This window comes from Camellia sinensis, chromosome 5 (genome assembly GCF_055761805.1).
Source record: "Camellia sinensis isolate YWXY chromosome 5, ASM5576180v1, whole genome shotgun sequence".
NCBI lineage: Eukaryota > Viridiplantae > Streptophyta > Magnoliopsida > Ericales > Theaceae > Camellia > Camellia sinensis.
Genome location: NC_138965.1, coordinates 25,685,579 through 25,702,225, shown reverse-complemented (window position 1 = coordinate 25,702,225; position 16,647 = coordinate 25,685,579). Strand labels below are relative to the sequence as shown.

At 35.2% G+C, this 16,647-nt stretch overlaps 1 protein-coding gene across 1 annotated transcript; it reads left to right on the top strand.

The window, feature by feature from the left end:
• Positions 1 to 2,932: 2,932 nt before the first annotated feature.
• LOC114319251 (pyrophosphate-energized vacuolar membrane proton pump 1) lies at positions 2,933 to 12,404 on the top strand. Its single transcript, XM_028266256.2, has 8 exons — positions 2,933 to 3,581; positions 5,500 to 6,074; positions 6,600 to 6,979; positions 7,141 to 7,227; positions 7,583 to 7,913; positions 8,590 to 9,000; positions 11,615 to 11,674; positions 11,816 to 12,404. Exons 1-8 carry the CDS (start codon positions 3,353 to 3,355, stop codon positions 12,020 to 12,022), a joined length of 2,280 nt encoding a protein of 759 aa, XP_028122057.2. The 5' UTR covers positions 2,933 to 3,352; the 3' UTR covers positions 12,023 to 12,404.
• Positions 12,405 to 16,647: the final 4,243 nt, after the last annotated feature.

The following is a 16,647-nucleotide window of genomic DNA, read 5'->3' as shown; positions in this document are numbered from 1 at the left end:
TGTAAAGGACTTTGATTTTTATTTATTTATTTATTTTTCGTATTGTCCAGGTTGTACAAGTCTATACTTGTGTGGTTCAATGACATTCAATTGACAATATTATTCCCTTCAAGTATTTGAGTAAAACTTTCTCGAAAGTTGGCTGATGCAGTAGCCATTATTATTAAGTTTTAGGATCAATTACAAATATATCTCTTACAGTTTGATTAAAATACGAATTATTTTTTGTAATTTTAGAAATCACATTTCATCTATTGAGATTTCTAATTTCATAATAAATCACTCATTTTATTAATAAATCATCAAGTCAACTAACAATTTTTAATAATGTTAGAAATATGTTTCAATTAATAATTTATGTAATTTTATTATTGTATAGGAGAGCAATTATGAATTTTATTTTTGTAGTTAATTATGTTAAATAAAAAATACTAGCAAAGAGATATTTGTAATTTTTCAAATCACATGAGACAATCTATACTTTAAGCAAACCTCAGGAGGTGTATTATAATTTATCCTAAGTTTTATTATATATGTATAATTTTATATTGTTGTATTTTTATTTAAACGTACAGTAATTTTCTTGATATTTCTAAAGTAATTGTTACTAATTAACAACATATATATTTAAAGTTTGTACATAATTTTGAATTATGACTTGGGAATGCCATCCTAAATTAATTTAGCATTTCAATATAAATTGTCATTGTTAAGTTTTAAGAATATTCAACAAGGCAAGCAATAAATTTTCATGCATTAGCACATTAAAAAAAGCATATAATATATGAAAAAGGAATTTTGGGACCACATCCATTAATGAGAATTCATCCAAAGTGAGTTGACATGTAGAATTCATCAATTATTAATTGGAAAATATTTGGTAGTTCAAAATTTTGTGACTCAAATGGCTCAAATCTGTCAAAAGAACATCGTTTTACACTCATTTATACTCAAAACGACGTCGTTTTGAGTGATTTGAGCCATTTGAACCACAAAATTTTGAGTTACCTAGTATTGTTGTTATTAATTAATCTATTTAATGAATAATCTCTGTCCTAGGTGGGATTATCCCTATCTATCAATTAAGCATTCATGGTGGACCAGAACTCATCCCAAGCCTTTTCCACATGTTACTTGATTTTAACAAATCTCACATTGCCAAAGATTAAAAAATTATCCAAAACATGATAGGCTTTTTATTTTTTCCCTAACAAGAAAAGTTCATCAGATCCATTCTTAAAAAAAAAAAAAAAAAAAATTGAATAATAAAGTATTTATATTAATTAAGAGTCCCCATAATACTAAAAAAACAAAACTTAAGGACATCCAAGTTTACAATTTATTGAAAAGTAAAAATTTTGAATACTTGTACCTAGCATAACATTTGAAAAGTAAAACTATATCTGAGTTTGCTGTTTATTTAAGACCAAAAACCTTTAGTAACAAACTAACTTAAGATGCATGTAAAAGTATCGATGATACATGCCGTAAGATACATTTAATTTAACTTGATATGTATTGATTTATTTTTTAAAATGAGTAATGGAGACCCCCTTTAATCACCACCCCACCACCCCCTTACACACATGTAGCAGGTGGTGATTGGAGGACAAGGAAAACAAAAAAAAAGAAAAAGAAAATCCAACCAATAAGAAAGAGAGGGGTCAAAGGGGATGAGAAAAAAAGGGGGTCTTAGACATTTTTATTTTAAAATATTGAATCGTAAGTATGTATTGTAAATTGTAAATATTGATCATATTATTCTAAATAAAAACTCTTTTGGATTGGATTATATGTGAATTGCCCTCTATTAAAAGGGCACAAGATCTTGTGTTCTCAAATTATTGAATTATATTCTGAAATTTACATATCTTAAATTTTCCACATAATCCAATGATAATGAATATTTTAAAAAGGAAGATGGAATTACGGGTATGATGATCCGATAATTGTATTTTTTTTCTTCATTTTATTGCGTTGGTTTCTATAAAAAAAGATGATCTATGTAAAAAAATATATTTGTCATCTATTTTTTTTTAAAACAACATGTCATTCATTTTTTAAGAAACAAACGCGATAAAATGAAAAAGGTTATAATCATCTAATTAATCTATTTTTTTTTATAGATAATATATACAAAGGGTCCTACAAAATGAATAATTCATATCATTAAACAAGATCTGTAGTGGGTCCCACAAATCTCTTAAGTTATCTCAAACTCAAAAAAAAAAACTATACCGTTTAAAATATTGAATTATATTTAGAGATTACATAGGATAAACTATCAATAGATCTTAATAGTTGAACTTAATTACCATCAAGTTCTATTGAAAGTACTTTCTAGTAAAATCTTTGCTAAAAATAATTTTTGTAATGATTTTTTACATGTCGCTAAAAATTGATAATTAGTAACTTTTTTTTATTACAATTTTTATAAATTGTAGTTAAAACTTACAATTAGTGATTTTCTGTGATGAATTTTTAAATTGTTGCTAAAATTTAAAAATTAGCCTCCGTTTGGCAAGGGCTTTTTCAGGCTTTTTTGGCTATTTTAGCCATAAAAAATAAAATAGGCTATTTTAGCCATAACAAACAAAACATCACATCCAACCCATAATCATTACATTCTTCTCTCACAAAAAAAGTCAAAAAAGCCAAAAAGCCAAAAAGCCCTTCCCAAACCAAGCTTTTTAGCCCAGGCTAAAATAGCCAAAAAAGCCAAAAAGCCAAAAAGCCAACCCACTTCCCAAACGGAGGCTAAGTAACTTTTTTGTGACGGTTTTTTTAAACTATCGTTAAAACTTATAATTAGTGACATTTTTTTTGTAACAATTTTTAAGCCATCATTAAAAATTAACAATTAATGACTTTTTTTTAATAATATTTAATGAAAAACGTTATTAAACAATAAGTGCAAGCTATTAAGAGCTACACGTGAAGCCTTTACATAATTCAATGATAATGAGGTCTTAACATGGAAGGTGGAATTTGGGTAGAAGTATCTATTCAATTGAAGGTAAAATTTGGTAAATACCACCAAATGTGAAATGGCTACCTGATAATCAAACCTACCTTTTTTTTTTCAAACAGCTTCCATGGAATAAAACCATCACTGGCCCATCTGTCAATCAAACCAACCTTGTTTTTGTTTTTGTTTTTGTTTTTGTTTATCAAATTCCTAAATGGGGACCCAATGCAAAGCAGAGCCACTAATTTTATTATACCCTTTGGAAAATAGCTATATAGGTTCTCTTCTCTTGTTCTAGTTTCAAAATCTTTGTATGTTCTTCAAAACAAGCCACCATAGACTTGTAGTTTCCAAAAACAGAACACATTTGGGAGTGTTTTTGAAATGGGTTTGATGGGTGAGAACCTAACACAGATTGCAATACCTGTGGCTGCTTTAGTGGGGATTGTGTTTGCTTTGTTTCAGTGGTTTTTGGTGTCAAAGGTGAGGGTAATTGGGTCTGGTTTGGATGGATATAAGGACAGGTTGATCGAAGAAGATGAACCAGAGGAGGGTATTGACTCTGAGGAGGCTGTTGCCAAGTGTGCTGAGATTCAAAATGCCATTTCTGTTGGTCAGCTCTCTCTCTCTCTCTCTCTCCATAAGTTGTTGTGCCTTGTTGCATTGTGATTAATGGAATTCAGCATGATTGATTTTTGGTCCATTTGTGTTGTTCAAGTTGGGGCATTTAGTTTCATTGTGATTACTTCAATTTCTGTTTAAAAACTTTCAATTTGTTTCTTTATTGTTCTGCTCTGATCATTTTACTTCTTTTTGTGTTTTAATTTTAGCATATGCTTATTTAAAAAAAAAGTCCTTTTTTTTTCTTGTTCTTTTTTTGAAACAGAATTTGCTGCTTTTTGCAACAATGATTGTTTTCCTATATATGTTTTGTTTTATTGTTCTTGGTTTTACATGTTTTTCTTTTTCCCCACCTTTTCAATTGCTATACGGATATGGTGTTTGAACAACTAGATCTTCATATTCATAGATAAATTGTATTCCTCTAGTGAGTAACCTTGAAAATACAATGTGACTGTTCAAATTTGATGTTAGTAGCTTTCATCACCATTTTCTTCAATTTTTGTTGCATAATTATGTCTCCTTTGTTGACTGATCATTGTGATAATACTATAGTTGTTAAACACAAAGATTTCACTCCCTTCCCCAACTCAAAAATATGTAAAACTAACAATCAAGACATGACTTTTATATAACAAGTGATTTTGGGGGCATCACTATACAAGGCGCTTCTGGTTTTATTATTTTGTGTTTCAGTTCTTTTTACTTACACAAAAACCAATCACAGAACTGGACACAATACTCACACAAAAAGATGGAACCCACCTCGTATGAGAAGATTGTGCCCGATTCTGTGTTCCTGGGCTTTTTCTTTGTGTTTTTGTGCTTCGGATTTACCAACTTTACTTGATCTGCACATTCTATCTAATATGTTCTATAGAAGACTGCATTCATGGTTGTGTCCTTCAGATATTGTACATGTGGCTGTGAAGATTTTGGTGCAAATTTTTATCAGTAGATATTTAATTCCTTCTCTTACATATCTGTAAATAGGCCATGAATTCAGTTGGATCATATGCTAAAATGGTCCCATAAACTTTTAGAAACAATACAAATCCTTATAAAAAAAAGGAAGTTTCTTTATTTTGTCCTTTATTTTGATGCAACTTATCATTCACAAAAACTCTTTTCAGTCTTCTTGTTTTCCTGCAAATCATAGATTTTTGGGGAACTCTTACACTATATCTTTATCTTGTTTTTTCTCTAGGTGGTTAGCCCCCCCCATGTTTTCTTTTTTTTGGCATACCTATGAAAAATCAGCATTTTTAATCGGCTATTGTTTTTAGAGAACTTTTTCAATTTTCATTTAATTTTTTCCCATTTTTAGGGACTTTTAGTTTAAAAGTCTCTAAAATATTTTTAAAAATTGAATGGAAATTGAAAAAATTACACAAAAGACAAAAGTGCTTAAAAACTGCTTTTCAATTAAATCATTTTTTTTTTTTTTTTAAATGTTAATCTTTAGTTGACTTCTCCAATTTTCATTCCTTTGTTTATTAAGTTTTTAGGTGCTTTTAGACTACAAGTCCCTAATAAGTAAAAATAAAATAAAAATTGAAAAAAGACAACCGAAGACCAAAAAAACCAATAATGAAGCTGGTTGCAGACGTAAAAGGATGAGAAGTACGATTTCTGACATGAATAATTCTGATTTTTTTTTTTTTTTGTATTTTGATCATAATTCTGATTGAGTACAATAATTTTCCTAGAAACCTTAATCCATACATGGACCTTGACATGTGTATATATGTACAATTCCATACTTATCAGCACATGTTAACTATTTTGATTAACAATTGAAAATTTCAATGTAAAACCAATGAACATTTTTCCCCAAAACTGATAATTTCTTATGTGTAGAAATCTCATAATCTTACCTAAACTTACTTTGATGCGTCGAATGTTCCCAGGAGCAACATCATTTCTATTTACTCAATACAAGTACCTTAGCATCTTCACGGTTGTGTTTGGGGCTATCATGTTCATTTTCCTTGGATCGGTTAATGGATTCAGCACCAAAAGTGAACCGTGCACATATAATCAAGGAAACCTTTGTAAACCTGCCCTTGCCAATGCCATCTTTACCACAATTGCCTTCTTGCTCGGTGCTCTCACTTCTGTACTCTCGGGTTTTCTTGGAATGAAAATCGCAACCTATGCTAATGCCAGAACCACTTTAGAAGCAAGGAAGGGTGTCGGGACAGCATTTATAACAGCTTTTCGCTCTGGTGCGGTGATGGGATTCCTTCTAGCTGCCAATGGCCTTTTGGTTCTTTATGTCTCTATCAATCTTTTTAAACTCTACTATGGGGATGATTGGGAGGGACTTTATGAATCTATAACCGGTTATGGTCTTGGGGGTTCTTCAATGGCGCTATTTGGCAGAGTTGGAGGAGGTATATACACGAAAGCAGCTGATGTTGGTGCTGACCTTGTCGGGAAAGTTGAACGAAATATCCCAGAAGATGATCCGCGTAACCCAGCTGTAAGTTTTTATCCCTGGTACTTACTTTTGGGAAAACCCCCCATAAATATCATGATCACAGAAAATCAATAAATACACTGTAAAAATGTAAATCAAAAGTAAAGCAGATAAATTTGGCTGATGATTATGAGAGGCATGTAATTGCTTTCCTAAAGTTGTTATTGCCTCCCCATGATAAGGTATTAGCAGACAATGAACAACTTCAAGATACAACTCAAATCACTCAAAGGTCAATGAATTGTCTATCATCGAAGTTGCCTATAAATATATGAATATAATCAAAGAAAAACAATAGAGGGAAAACAAAATAAATTATTCAAAACTAAAGAACTCCAATGTCTTATATAGTCATTGTAGTGTCTTTCTCCATTAGGGACACAACTTTTAGATTTAAAAGAACATAAATTTTTGTGGCTACAAAAATATTTCCAACAGTTTCTAAACTTTTAAATCAATCCTTAAATTTGTCAGAATGGTTTGTAAGGTCAAAGTGGATTGGTGTCACAAATGTAGTACATTTTTCAGGTTATTGCAGATAATGTGGGTGACAATGTAGGAGACATTGCTGGGATGGGTTCAGACCTTTTTGGCTCATATGCTGAATCATCATGTGCCGCACTCTTCGTTGCATCAATATCATCGATCGGTATCAGTCATAATTACACGGCTATGTCTTATCCTCTGATTATAAGCTCGATGGGGATTGTGGTTTGCTTGATAACTACACTATTTGCAACTGACATTTTGAAAATTAAGAATGTCAGTGAGATCGAACCATCCTTGAAGCGACAACTTCTTATCTCAACGGTCCTGATGACTGCTGGAATTGCCATAGTTACCTTTATAGCTTTACCATCAGAGTTCACCCTCTATGACTTTGGGACCGAGAAGCTCGTAAAGAACTGGTATGCTTCTCCCTTGAGTAACGTTATACAAACTAACAAATTTAATTTTTTTTGTAAAGTTGGTTAGTTGTATAGCATTTTCCTTCTCGGTTTTTCCTTCTTTGAGTGTTTCTTTCCCCATGGAATTACATAATGTTGGCTTAAATATTACTCTAATGCAGGCACCTCTTTTTATGTGTTTCCATTGGCTTGTGGGCTGGCCTAGCAATTGGATATACTACTGAGTATTACACTAGCAATGCTTACAGGTAAATTGTCATCAATCTTCAAGCAAATAGGCTTATGATTTTGATATTAACACACATACTTGGCATGGTTGAGACTTGTCGATAAACCAGCCTGGTCCAGCACGGATTTAGATTTTTTTTTCCGAAACAAATTTAAACAACTGCCACAATTAAGACAAATCCATGAAGTTTGGGAAAAAAGAAATGTTCATAGTCTTCATTTTAATATTGGGATTTTGTTATAGATGGGATTCATATTTCGAATTTAATTGGGATCAAAATGTTTAGAATCTTTAGATTTATATGTTTTTTCTGTTGCAATATTGGATCAGAAAATCTTAAAAGTGACGCTTCTTGTCATTGCCAAATCTTGCAGTCCAGTGCAAGACGTGGCAGATTCTTGCAGGACTGGTGCAGCAACAAATGTGATATTTGGTTTGGCGTTGGGATACAAATCTGTCATTATTCCCATATTTGCTATATCTATCGCGATCTATGTGAGCTTCAGCTTGGCTGCTATGTATGGAATTGCAGTGGCCGCTCTTGGGATGCTTAGCACTATTGCCACCGGGCTGGCAATTGATGCTTATGGACCCATAAGTGACAATGCTGGTGGTATTGCAGAGATGGCTGGAATGAGCCACAAAATACGAGAAAGAACAGATGCTTTGGATGCTGCTGGAAACACTACGGCTGCGATTGGCAAGGTAGGCTTCTTTCTGATATACAGTTTTCATAAACATGGACTACAATGGGGCTTGCTGAAATGTCAATGACAATTTTATCATCATATAACTGAAAAATCAGAAAACATAATTTTGTGAGCTAAAGAAACATAGACACAGACATGTGACACGACACAAATACACCAACATGACAATTTTCAAAAAATGTAGGACAATCATGTGAGGGAAACATGCAAAATTTATAGTTTGATATATTTATTATATGTTGTGTATACCAATACTTCATTCAAAGCTACTAGAAAATTACACCCTAACATTAATTCGAAAATTTAAAGGATGAGTGATTAGTAGGTTTATTAATCTGCATTGGTTTTCTTTTATCATTGAATCATAGGTGATTTTGTCCAAACTTGTAACGTGTTTTATGTGTGTCTAGGCAATGGATAGTGTGTCCCCAAAGCGTCCAAATTGTGTCTCGTGTTAAGTGTCAATGTTCAATACAGATACACCACCTTTTTAGAAATGTCCGTACCTTTTAGTCTCTACAGCTAGTAAGACCTTTCAGTCTAAACCAACAGTAAGAAACAGGATATAGGTCAAGTTGTGATGAGTAATGACAAATCTGTGAAACCTAGAGTTCCATTTTCACTGCAAACAACAAAATTTGCTGAAATGTTGAGCCATTTTGCCTTGTCAGGGTTTTGCAATCGGATCAGCTGCTCTAGTTTCTCTTGCTTTGTTTGGTGCCTTTGTGAGCAGAGCCGGAATCAAAACTGTTGATGTGTTGACTCCAAAGGTCTTCATCGGGTTGATGGTGGGGGCCATGCTCCCATACTGGTTTTCAGCAATGACAATGAAGAGTGTGGGAAGTGCAGCCTTGAAAATGGTTGAAGAGGTTCGTCGACAGTTCAATGATATTCCAGGTCTTATGGAAGGAACAGCAAAGCCAGACTATGCGACTTGTGTCAAGATTTCAACTGATGCTTCACTCAAGGCAATGATCCCACCCGGCGCTCTTGTTATGCTCACACCACTGATTGCTGGAACCTTTTTTGGAGTGGAAACGCTTGCTGGCGTACTTGCTGGCTCGCTTGTTTCTGGCGTGCAGGTAGCTTCTTTTTTTTTCTCTTTTGAATTCTTCTTCCGATTCATTTCTAACTTTCACTTTCATAATCCACGCCAAAATTACGATATCTCATTGTTAGTGATGGAATCTAAAATAAAAATCAACTTTCTCGAAAAAAATCTAATTCAAAACAAAATTGACTAAATCTCTAATGCTGTGTTTGATTGGAAGATTTGGGGAGGAATTTGAAAAGGAAAACGGAAAAGGTAGGTGAAATGCAAATAAAACATATCTATATTTCACTTAATTTCACACATATTTTCCCTTTCTCTTTTCAAATCCCTCTCCAAACCCCCCAACCAAACACATTATAAATCCAGTAGTCAAGTCTTTAAAAAAATAGTAAAATTTCAAATTTAAAGGCATAGAAAAAGGAATTTGGCCAAAATCGAGCGTCGATCACTTTGTTGTCCATCTGGCAGGAGGTTGTGTGTTAGTCTTTTTTTTTTTTTTTTTTTTTTTTGAACGTGAAAATGCCAAACGGCTTATAGAACATCATTAGCTAACAGAGCAGAAAGTTCACACGGGGGATGAGCAACCCAGTCCAAAGGCAGTGAGCCCTTTAGGTGCATAGAGGCAACCCAATGGGCGACACGGTTACAATCTCTGGGGGACCAGCTGAAAATGATATTGTGACGAGCTCGAGCTTGAAGGATGTCATAGATAATGGCTTGACAGTCCCAAGGAGGATCCAACTCGGACACACTTAGCTCAATAACTGCTTTATTATCGCTTTCAACATGGACTTGAAAGAGATCGAGGGTTGAAGACAAGGCACAGGCCAGTCGAACCGCTCGTGCTTCCCCTTGGGTAATCGAAGATGATTGAACAGTAAAGGTAAGACCATCCCGCAGATGTCCTTTCCAGTCTCGAAGAACCACAGCTAAAGAAGTCCTATGACTGTCCGAAGCAAAGCTAGCATCACAATTAAGCTTGAACTGCCCTTGGGGAGGAGGAATCCATTGCAGAGAATTCACCGGTCCCTCAGGTGTGACAGGATGCCTTGGAGAAGGCTGGTTCACGGTGAGGACCTCCTTCCATAGGGATGTAGCAAGACTTAACGAAAGCGACGGATTTGTAGGTTGGTGGTTGAAGATAAACTCATTTCTACCCTTCCAAATTGCCAGCAGATAATTGCCACTTTGCCCACCAAAAATCTGCGATGTTCATTGTTGGGACAAAAACTCATCAGCCTAACAACCCACTCTGCCACCGAACCAAAGGATTGCAGGTCAGCTTTGAACCCCAGGTCACTTCCAAACCACACACCTCTAGTCCAAGGGCATTGAAAGAGTATATGTTCAATAGACTCAACCTTGCTCCCACAGATAGGGCACTCTTGAGAAGATGCACACTTCCTACGAAACAAATTTTCTTTTGAGGCAATCCTGTTACTGCATACTCTCCACCAGAATTGATGGATCTTGGGAGGAATTTGTAAGGACCAAATCAGCTTCCACATCTTCTCTGGAATAAGAAAAGAAGAGGAGGCCCTTGTTGTGCTTTTACCAAGATGATCCTCAATAGCCACTTGATAACCACTTCGAACTTCATAGTTACCTTTAGTTGTGAAGTGCCAAACGAGGGAGTCTGCTTGGTTTTCGTGAGAGATGGGAATAGATATGATTTTCAGAAGCTCCTCCTTGGACACTAGAACTCGCAACCTATCAAGATCCCATTCTTTGGTATGTGGCTTAATCACGTCCCGCACCTTTGAAATTTGACAGTGAGGAGCAGGCCTTGAGATTAGTTTAAAGTTCGGGTTACTGGGGATCCAATTGTCCTCCCAAAAGTTGATAGAATCGCCATTCCCTACCTGCCAACGGACCCCCTTGAGCAGTAAGTCTCGCCCTTGAAGCAAGCTTGACCAGGCCCACGATGCACTCCGACCTTTTACTGCGTGCAAGATATCCGAGTGTGGGTAGTAAACTCCTTTTAAAATTTTAGCACAATATGAGTTTGGGTATTTCAATAAACGCCAAGCTTGACGAGCCAAGAGAGCAACATTAAAGGCCTTGAAATCCCGGAATCCCAATCCTCGCTTTGATTTGGCCAGAGTCATAGAGTCCCAACTAAGCCAATGTATACCTCGATTATCTGGATCACCTCCCCACCAAAATCGGCTTAAATGGGCATTGAGTTGGTCGCAAAATTTCTTTGGGAAGGCAAAACACGCCATTGCATAAGCCGAGATTGCTTGGACAACGGATTTGATAAGAACTTCTCTCCCTGCCTGTGATAAGAGATTACGCTTCCAACCTTGCATTTTTTGAATCGCCTTTTCCATTAAAAAGCCAAAAGCCTGTTTCGGATTGAATATGGGTCTTCCTGATCTGACAACCTTGGAAAATCTCTTAAATTACCATTTTGCCATCAAACACTTAAATTGTTCCTTGGACTTTCTATCTAGCCACAATGCATCCCTTGTGCACTAAGTCGTCTTTTTTTTTCCTTTCTTATTTAAATAAGCATGTCTGCTTTACCAATCGCTCTACTATGATATATTCAAACATAATTGTTCCATTTTCTTATAAATTCACATTTTTTTGCCACAACGATACGTGGCCAACCTTTCCCTTTTTTTCCCTCTCTCCAGGTTGCCATCTCGGCTTCTAACACAGGCGGGGCATGGGATAATGCAAAGAAGTACATAGAGGTGAAGTTATTTTTCTCTTGCAACATTATATTTTGTGGTGCCATTTTAGTTCATAATTTCATTTTGACTTTTTGAATGAGACACTCGAATTTTGTCCAATTATTCGGATTTTCATTTGCTATTTTCATGTGCTTCATGTAGGCTGGAGCTACTGAACATGCTCGTATGCTCGGTCCCAAAGGATCAGATGCACACAAGGCTGCTGTCATAGGAGACACAGTTGGAGACCCCCTCAAGGACACTTCGGGTCCTTCCCTCAATATCCTTATCAAACTCATGGCTGTTGAATCATTGGTTTTCGCTCCATTCTTTGCTGCTCATGGTGGTTTACTCTTCAAATTGTTCTGAGATTTCAGTACTATTATGCAACCATCCTTCTGCCAATGGATATGGGCATGTTAATTTTGTTCAGTAATGAGGTTAAAAAAAAAAAAAAAAAAAAAAAAAACATAGCATATAGTTTGTATTCTAGTTTTAAATTGATGTAATTGGAAAATTATGGAAGGTTCCGGAGAACCACGTGTTTGTACTCCTTAACCAATTATCATTCAATATGCCTCTCATGTTTTTCAATCACTCAACACAATGTCTTACCTACCCACCACCTCCACCAATCACAATACTATGAAATATCACGTGTTTATATTCCTGAATTGCTGAATAATTATCCATTGTAATTAGGTTATTTTTTAAGGGAAAAAAGTGATATGGGCTTCTGATTTTGCTTTCAGATTTTGCAACAATTTGATGTTTGTATATCTTGTGTGTTGGTTTCTGATGTTTTTCTTTGAAGCTGTTGATGTCAAATGTTATATGAACTGAACAAGCTGTGAAGTCGCAGTTGGTTATTATTTGGTCCCATTAGGCCTGTCAATGGATCATATTCAATTCATCTATCCATCAAAAGTTGTGATTTGTTAATTTAAATTTCGCTTGACACTGGTTAATATATTTAATTTTTTTGTGTTAAAACTGTTTTAATTTGGTTTTTTTAGTCATATTTGGTTTGAATTTTTTGGTTTTTTTGATTTTTGTGAAAAAAAAAAGTATAATGATTATCTTATTAACTTATTTAACCTATTTTGTCATTTTGTATATTTTTAGTCCCACAATGATAGCTAAGCTAGGGCTTATTTATCGATATTTGATAAAATTAATTTTTTACATATACAATTTTCATCCGAGATAGATGATTTGAATAATTGTTATAGACTCAGAGTAGATCTCACAAAATAAAATATAGGAAGATAGTGGTACGGAGATAAGCCATTTCCGATTTGGTACACGTAGAAGAATTGTTTGATTTTTATTATTGTCAAAGGATCAAAATAGAAAATATGAGTTTTTTCAATAGCTTCCAAACTAAAGAGCCAAGCAGATGATACATAGCCTAGCCGCTTCTGGTTAGACATTAGGTACAATCTTAGACCATCTCCAACCTTGAATCAAATCTGGTATTAAATTTAAGAAAAATGCCTAAGACCTCCACTGGGGGTCACTGGGGGTCGTGCGTGTAGACCCATGATTGGCTCCAAAAAAATTTTTTTTTTTTTTTTTTGGTTTCAGCGAGTGACAGCGCGCCACGTCACTGAAGATCTGAAGCAAAGCCCTAAATTTAAAATTTGGTAAAAAAGATATTTTTTCATGCTCTAACGGTTTCACCAAATTGATATCAAATCGAGATTTCACCAAACGTTTCACCAAAATGAAAACAGGCTCCGCATTTCATCAAAACACTGTGCATGACCGTTGGGGGAGACCAACTGGTCGACTACCAAAAGGTTCAAACAGTTCCAAAAAAAAGGTCAAACGGTTGAAAAAAAAAATTGCCTTACCGGTCGACCACTAAAAGGTTCAAAAAGTTCAAAAAAAAAAATTTTTTTTTGACTTAACCGGTCGACCGGCCGGTCGATCAACTGGTTATCCCGGCACAGATTTGACGAAAATTTGATGAAAATCAACCGTTGGAGCACTCGGTATCAAATTGAGAAAAAAGTCATTTTTTTACTGAGATTTGATGAAAATTTTGATTCAAGGTTGGAGATGCTCTTAGCCTACCAAAACTATCTTATGCTTTGGATTCTTTTGCCAATACCGATGGGGTCCCATTTTAAGGTAAATTAGTAATACATCTTAATAGTTGGATTTAATTTTTATCATGTCCTATTGAAAATAAATCTTGATAAAATTGTTGTTAAAAATAATTTTTTTATGACAATTTTTTATATATGTCGCTAAAAATTGATAATTAGTGACTTTTTTTTATCATAATTTTTATAAATTATCATTAAAACTTATAATTATTTTTTTTTTTTATGACAAATTTTTTTCATAGGACTTATTGGACAATACACCCACTTATTAGGAGTTATACGAAAATATCCCCCATTTTATTCATATACTATATTAAAATAAATATGTAAATAAAATATAAATTTTAATTGATTCAAAATAAGTTAATAGACAGTTTTATAAACTCTATTAATCTACATCACTTACTTCCTTGTCAATGAGCCGTGCTGGGATCCAGTGGGGATGACCCCTGCACTCTCAACTCCTGTACTCTCAAGAAAAAAAACATAATAAATAAATAAAAAAATTTAACCAATTAGACTCTACTGGGATCTTGGGAGTCACCCCCATTGGGGTCTGATGCATTCCTCTTTGTCAATTTACAACGGTGCTAGGGTGCCCCATAGCACCCCCAATAGACAAATTTTTTTTTTTCCCTTTCAATCACGTAGTGCCACGTGGGTGATTGTCACTGGAGGTGGGGGACTTAAGCTTTATTCGTCAATTTGTCTGTCTATTACATCTATCTATTTACCATCTATTCATGCAGCGTTTATCTATTTATGTAAGTTGTTTATTTGTCCAAATTATTATTGTCACTAGCTGTTCCTAGCAGTCACTGTCACAACCATCTTTGATGATTTTTCTGACGATGGTTGTCGTAGGACGAGATGGTGGGACTTAAAAGGGGATAAACTAGAAATATTTAAGAATCGAATGGATAAGGAAGGTACTTGGGACTTAGAAGGTGATGCTAACACTATGTGGAATTCGATGGCCAATTGTATGAGGAGAATCTCAAGGGAAGTGCTTGGAGAGTCGAAAGGAACGGGACCCAGCTCTAGGGAAACTTGGTGGTGGAGGGCAGAGGTCCAAGCGGTAGTTAAGGCAAAAAAGGAGTGCTTTAAAAAGTGGCAGAAGGATAGAACTGAGGAAAACCTTAAGAGCTATAGATTGGCTAATAAGGAGGTCAAGAAAGTAGTGAGAGAGATTAAGTTGAAAGTTTATGATGACCTATACACTAGACTAGATAGTAAGGAGGGAGAGAAGAGGGTATACAAACTTGCTAAGATACGGGAGAGGAAAACAAGAGATTTTAATCAAGTAAAGTGCATCAAGAGTGAGGATTCTAAGGTATTGGTGAAGGACGATGAGATTAAGGAAAGATGGAAGAATTATTTTAAGAAACTGTTAAATGAGGAACATGGAAGTACGACAATAGGGGAAGAAATAATCAGTAATACGATAAACCAAGACTATATGTTCTATCGCAGGATTAGGAATTTTGAAGTGGAGATTGCACTTAAGAAGATGAAATCAAATAAGGCTTTAGGACCTGATGATATCCCTATTGAAGCATGGAAGTGTTTGGGTAAAAAGGGAGTTGCTTGGTTGACTAGGTTGTTTAGCAAAATTTTGTTGACTAGGAACATGCCAGATGAGTGGAGGAAGAGTATTTTAGTGCCAATCTATAAGAATAAAGGTGATGTCTAGAATTGTAACAACTATAGAGGAATTAAGCTAATGTGTCATATAATGAAAGTGTGGGAGAGGGTGATAGAACGTCGATTGCGAGACATAACAGAGGTGTCAGAGAATCAATTTGGGTTTATGCCTGGTAGATCAACAATGGAAGCGATCTATCTTTTGAGGAGAGTAATAGAAAAGTATAAAGAAAAGAAAAGAGACATTCATATGGTGTTTATCGACCTTGAGAAAGCATATGACAGAGTGCCCCGAGATATAATATGGTGGGCGTTAGAGAAGAAAGGGGTGACCAAATGCTACATTGACGTGATTAGGGACATGTATGAAGGGGTGGTGACCACTATTAGATCGCCAGCTGGAGAAACAAATGAATTTCCTATCACTGTAGGGTTACACCAAGGATCTACCTTAAGTCCTTATCTTTTTGCTTTAGTTATGGACGAGTTGACGATAAATATTCAGGATGACGTGCCATGGTGTATGCTTTTTGCAGACGATATTGTGTTAGTGGATGAGACTAGAGAAGGAGTTAACACAAAGTTGGAGATCTGGAGAAAAGCTCTTGAATCTAAAGGATTTCGGATAAGCAGAACTAAAACAGAGTACATGGGGTGTAAATTTAGTAACAGTAATAATGAAAGCAGAGGAGAAGTGAAGATTGAGAACCAAGAACTGCCTAAGAGTGAACATTTTCGTTATTTAGGGTCGATTATCACAACAGCGGGAGAGATTGATGCAGATGTGGCCCATAGGATTAAGGCGGGATGGTGTAAGTGGAGAAGTGCGTCTGGGGTATTGTGCGATAAACGAATACCCACTAAACTAAAAGGTAAGTTTTATAGAACGGCTATTAGACCAGCTATGTTGTATGGGACGGAGTGTTGGGCAACTAAGAAACAACATGTAGATAAGATGAGTGTGGTTGAGATGAGGATGCTAAGGTGGATGTGTGGTAAGACTAGACAGGACAGGATTAGGAATGAGTGTATTCGGGAATGGGTAGGAGTAGCACCGATAGAAGATAAGTTGAGAGAGAATCGTTTGAGATGGTTTGGTCATATTCAACGGAGACCAACAGAGGCAGTAGTGAAGAGATGCGATGCTGTAACGGTAGATGAAAGTGTTAGGGGACCGGGTAGGCCTAGATTAACGTTGACTAGCGTTATAAATAGAGATATGAATCTACTTAATTT